Source organism: Rattus rattus, chromosome 5, assembly GCF_011064425.1.
Source record: "Rattus rattus isolate New Zealand chromosome 5, Rrattus_CSIRO_v1, whole genome shotgun sequence".
NCBI classification, from domain to species: domain Eukaryota; kingdom Metazoa; phylum Chordata; class Mammalia; order Rodentia; family Muridae; genus Rattus; species Rattus rattus.
This window is the reverse complement of record NC_046158.1, coordinates 31,704,948-31,708,619: the sequence shown is the minus strand read 5'-3', so window position 1 is coordinate 31,708,619 and position 3,672 is coordinate 31,704,948. Positions and strand designations below refer to the sequence as shown.

Below are 3,672 nucleotides of genomic sequence, written 5' to 3'. Positions count from 1 at the left end.
TCTGGGAGCCTGGTTCTTTGTTGTTCACACCTCCCTATTCTGGACAATAAAAGCATCTAGATATCTAGAACATACTGTAGCTTCCAGAAAAAAAAATTGCCTAAAAGGCACCGCTTTGTGCTTGGCAACACCTTAAAGGATGCCAATACATTAAGAAGACCTGAACACAGAATGGACGATTCTTACAAAGGGAATTTAAGAAGCAAGCATGGTGTAATTAGAAGGCTCTGTGCATGCCTACCATCACCAAACACAGGATCTAAGGCTGTGATTGACAGACTCAAGGACAGTCTGAGCTACATACCAATCCTCTCCCCACCTCCACACCCATATATATATGGAGATATATAGAGTATCTCCATAAAGAAGTTATAAAAGTATTCTTTCAAAACTTTGGATCGGATGTCAACCTCTCATTTCCAGGCACTTTATAACAGGAAGTAGAGCAACAAAGAAAGATGAGAACTGAAGAGGGGGAGGGGGGTGGGAAGGGAAGGAGAGGGAGGGAGAAGAGAGAATCTTGTATTTTCTGGAGCCTAAGACGAAGTAGAAGTGACCTGTGTGTAAGACGCCTCCACTAGAACTTAGAACTGACAGCAGTCACTATGGACAGGGCATCCGTAGCTCCCTGAAATGTCTGCAGATTGCCTTGTGGTGAGGAAGGAAGGGTGGGTTGGAGCATCAGCTTCTAGAGGGAGGCGCCCAGCTGCTGGCCGGCATTCTAGGTGATGGATGTGGATGAGCAATTCCCTTAAACCACTGATTTTCTGCCAAGGACAAAAAACACTGGAAGCTCGTCCAAAAACTCCTCTGCAATTAAAGTTGCAATGAAGTAGTTGGTCGCTCTGTCCACCTCCCTTAACAGAGAGGTGACCCTGCTCTTGGCAACCACTTCCACACACAAACCACAAAAAGAGCACCTCCTTAGTCCTGCGCCTTGCCTGGGCCTCACAGCTCACTGCAAACCCTGCTTTTACTACACACGTAGTAGCTCTCCAAGCAGGGTGGGGACATAGCTCTTTTATGATTTCTAAGGTTTTCCTCCATTCTCCCTTCCTTAAAACAATAATAACACCACCAACACCCCCTACCCCAAAAAGGAAGGGAGAAGAGAAGAAATTCCGAGTCTTCCCACCCGACTTGTCTTCCGATGAGGACAGGCAGCAGCCAAACACAGGCAGTGGGCCAGTGCCTCAGCCGGCTCCATCTGGTACCTGGCCACTTTACATCTGCTCAGAGGTGAGAGGGGTGGCTTCGAAGGACACACTTAAGAGCGGGTGTGATCCGGGTCCTCTGCAACTTTCAGCCTCTCTCCCCAAATTCTTTACTTGTTCTTCCCATCTGGAGTGCTTAGTGACCTTTGCCTACCTAGCCTTTGGAATTGCAGAAGGCACAAAGCCTGCTTGCTCTATTAGCTCTTTTCTTCGCCGCCCCTCCACGCCTAGCAGGCGCAGCTAGGCTCTGTCACCAGCAGGGGCCGCTGTTCGCTCGGAGCAGCAGCCGGGCCACCGCCACGGCCCGCGCCTCCCACGGCCCCTCCGGCCCAACCCGCCAAGTTCTAAGAGCTCCCAGTCGAGCGAGCGCCGGGAACGAGCACTGCCTGGGCAGCACACAGCGCACAGGAGCCAGCTTGCGGCGCGCCCTGAGGAGGTTCCTGAGACACTTACGGACCTGGCACTTTGAAAGAAAGACGGAGGAGCCCCGCGCGCACAAGTGATCAAGCCAGCGCTCCGCCGGGCACCTGTTCGTCCGGCGCTACAGCCACTCTGGTCCCCACCCCTTCGATCCTCGCCTCCCGGGCGCCTGCTTGCTCTCGTGATGAATTCAGTGCTGGGCAACCAGACCGACGTGGCTGGCCTGTTCCTGGCCAACAGTAGCGAGGCGCTGGAGCGCGCGGTGCGCTGCTGCACCCAGGCGTCGGTGGTGACCGACGATGGCTTCGCCGAGGGCGGCCCCGACGAGCGCAACCTGTACATTATGCGCGTGGTGCAGATCGCTGTAATGTGTGTGCTCTCGCTCACCGTGGTTTTCGGCATCTTCTTCCTTGGCTGTAACCTGCTCATCAAGTCCGAAGGCATGATCAACTTCCTAGTGAAGGACCGGAGGCCGTCGAAAGAGGTTGAGGCAGTGGTCGTGGGGCCCTACTGAGTGGCCTTCGGGTCGCCCACGGCGGGTGCCCCCCCGACACCTCCAGTACTCCGCCAGTCGTGATGCACCCCTCACCTTCTCGGACCGAGCAACGCAAACCTGTCGGAGTCAGTTTTTTCTCTTGACTTCTGCCTTTGGGGGAAAAGTGACCGATTTCTGATCGCTCTTCGAAATGCCCCAAGCAGGACTGTAGGCGAGGAGCGCCCAGACTTCGGGACTCAGCAGCAGGTGGCAAAAGCAGGGTGCAGAACTTTGGGAGTGGCTACTGGCTTGGGATGCAGGGAGATGGACCCAGCGACGAAGGCCCCTTTCCACCTGCAGGTGGGCTGAGCACTGGGGACAGCTTGAGAGACCGAGCAAGGCGGGGTGTGGAGGGGTGTGTATTCAGAGGCAACAGTAGCCCAGTGACCGGAAAAGTGACTGTTTATACGCCACGCTGCAGACCTAATTGGGTTGCTTGTGGGTTTTTGAGACCTACTAGGAGAGTGAAACTTTGATCGATAGTAACCTGTGGTTTTAAGGGATTTGTGTTAGTTTGCTTGAATACAAATATTTGATCAGTCTTTTGTGCCCTAGTGGCCTGTTTGCCTGCCTGCGGGTTAGAGTTTTGTCATTCTGGGAGAACGGGTGGGGGGAGGGGAGCCTGAGACTGTGAATGGGGTAAGTGCTTTCTTTTAGTGCATTTCCAGCTGGGTCTTTATGGGAGGCTAGCGCTCCAGCTAAGCCCGGGACAAAGATCCAGAGTAGAATTCTTAGCTCGTGTCTGCACGGTTTACGCCACAAAAGTGCTCTTGATATCCGTGACACCCTTTGACTTTTTTTCTTATTTAACATTTCCTTAATAAATGCAACATTTAAGTGTTTTGTTTCTGGCCTCCTGGTAGTCATTCTATTCTCCTGGCGGAGGGGAAGGTCGGCTACAGCTTCTGGGTCCCAGCCAGGAGGTTTTGCCTGGCCAGAGCTGCGATTCCACTTCGTAGATCTTTAGATCCGTGGAGGGGAGGAGGGGGTCCGAGAAAAAGCCCAGGGATTTGTTACACGCACACACACACACACACACACACACACACACACACACACACGAAGCCCCAGGCTTAAAAGTCATCTCGAAAACAGCGGCCTTTGTTTCCTCGCATATTTATGACTTTAAATTTCATTTCGTTTCGAATGTCAGGTAGTGTTCTCGCGGGAAAATTACACTTCCGTGCCAGGCTCCTCGGGGAACTCTAGGTTACCCCGTTAATGAAAGGAAGAGACAGCCAAGCCAGTCTTTCGGGAGAGCATCTTTCCCCCACCCACGTCAGCAGGAAGGCATGGGGATGCTACTCCAGAAAAAGAAAAGTACAGATTCCAAGGAAAAGTAGCTGTCGAAGTTCGTAATACTAGCCAGGGTAAACCATTGTCTCCAAGTCATGAGGGTTTCGTTGTTTTTGACTTATGTTTTCTAGAGAAAGAAGGATAAGAGAGCAGGAAGAAATGACATGAGAGAGAGAGAGAGAGAGAGAGAGAGAGAGAGAGAGAGAG

The 3,672-nt window shown here is 52.5% G+C and overlaps 1 protein-coding gene across 1 annotated transcript; it reads left to right on the top strand.

Annotated features, from left to right (window-relative positions):
- The first annotated feature begins 1,188 nt into the window (after positions 1-1,188).
- On the top strand, positions 1,189-3,016 carry Rprm (reprimo, TP53 dependent G2 arrest mediator homolog). The gene has a single exon (XM_032903302.1). The coding sequence runs from the start codon at positions 1,819-1,821 to the stop codon at positions 2,146-2,148; it is 330 nt and encodes a 109-aa protein (XP_032759193.1). The 5' UTR covers positions 1,189-1,818; the 3' UTR covers positions 2,149-3,016.
- Positions 3,017-3,672: the final 656 nt, after the last annotated feature.

Coding starts and splice junctions, on each gene's coding strand:
- Rprm (XM_032903302.1), top strand. CDS start 1,819: ATGAATTCAGTGCTGGGCAACCAGACCGACGTGGCTGGCCTGTTCCTG.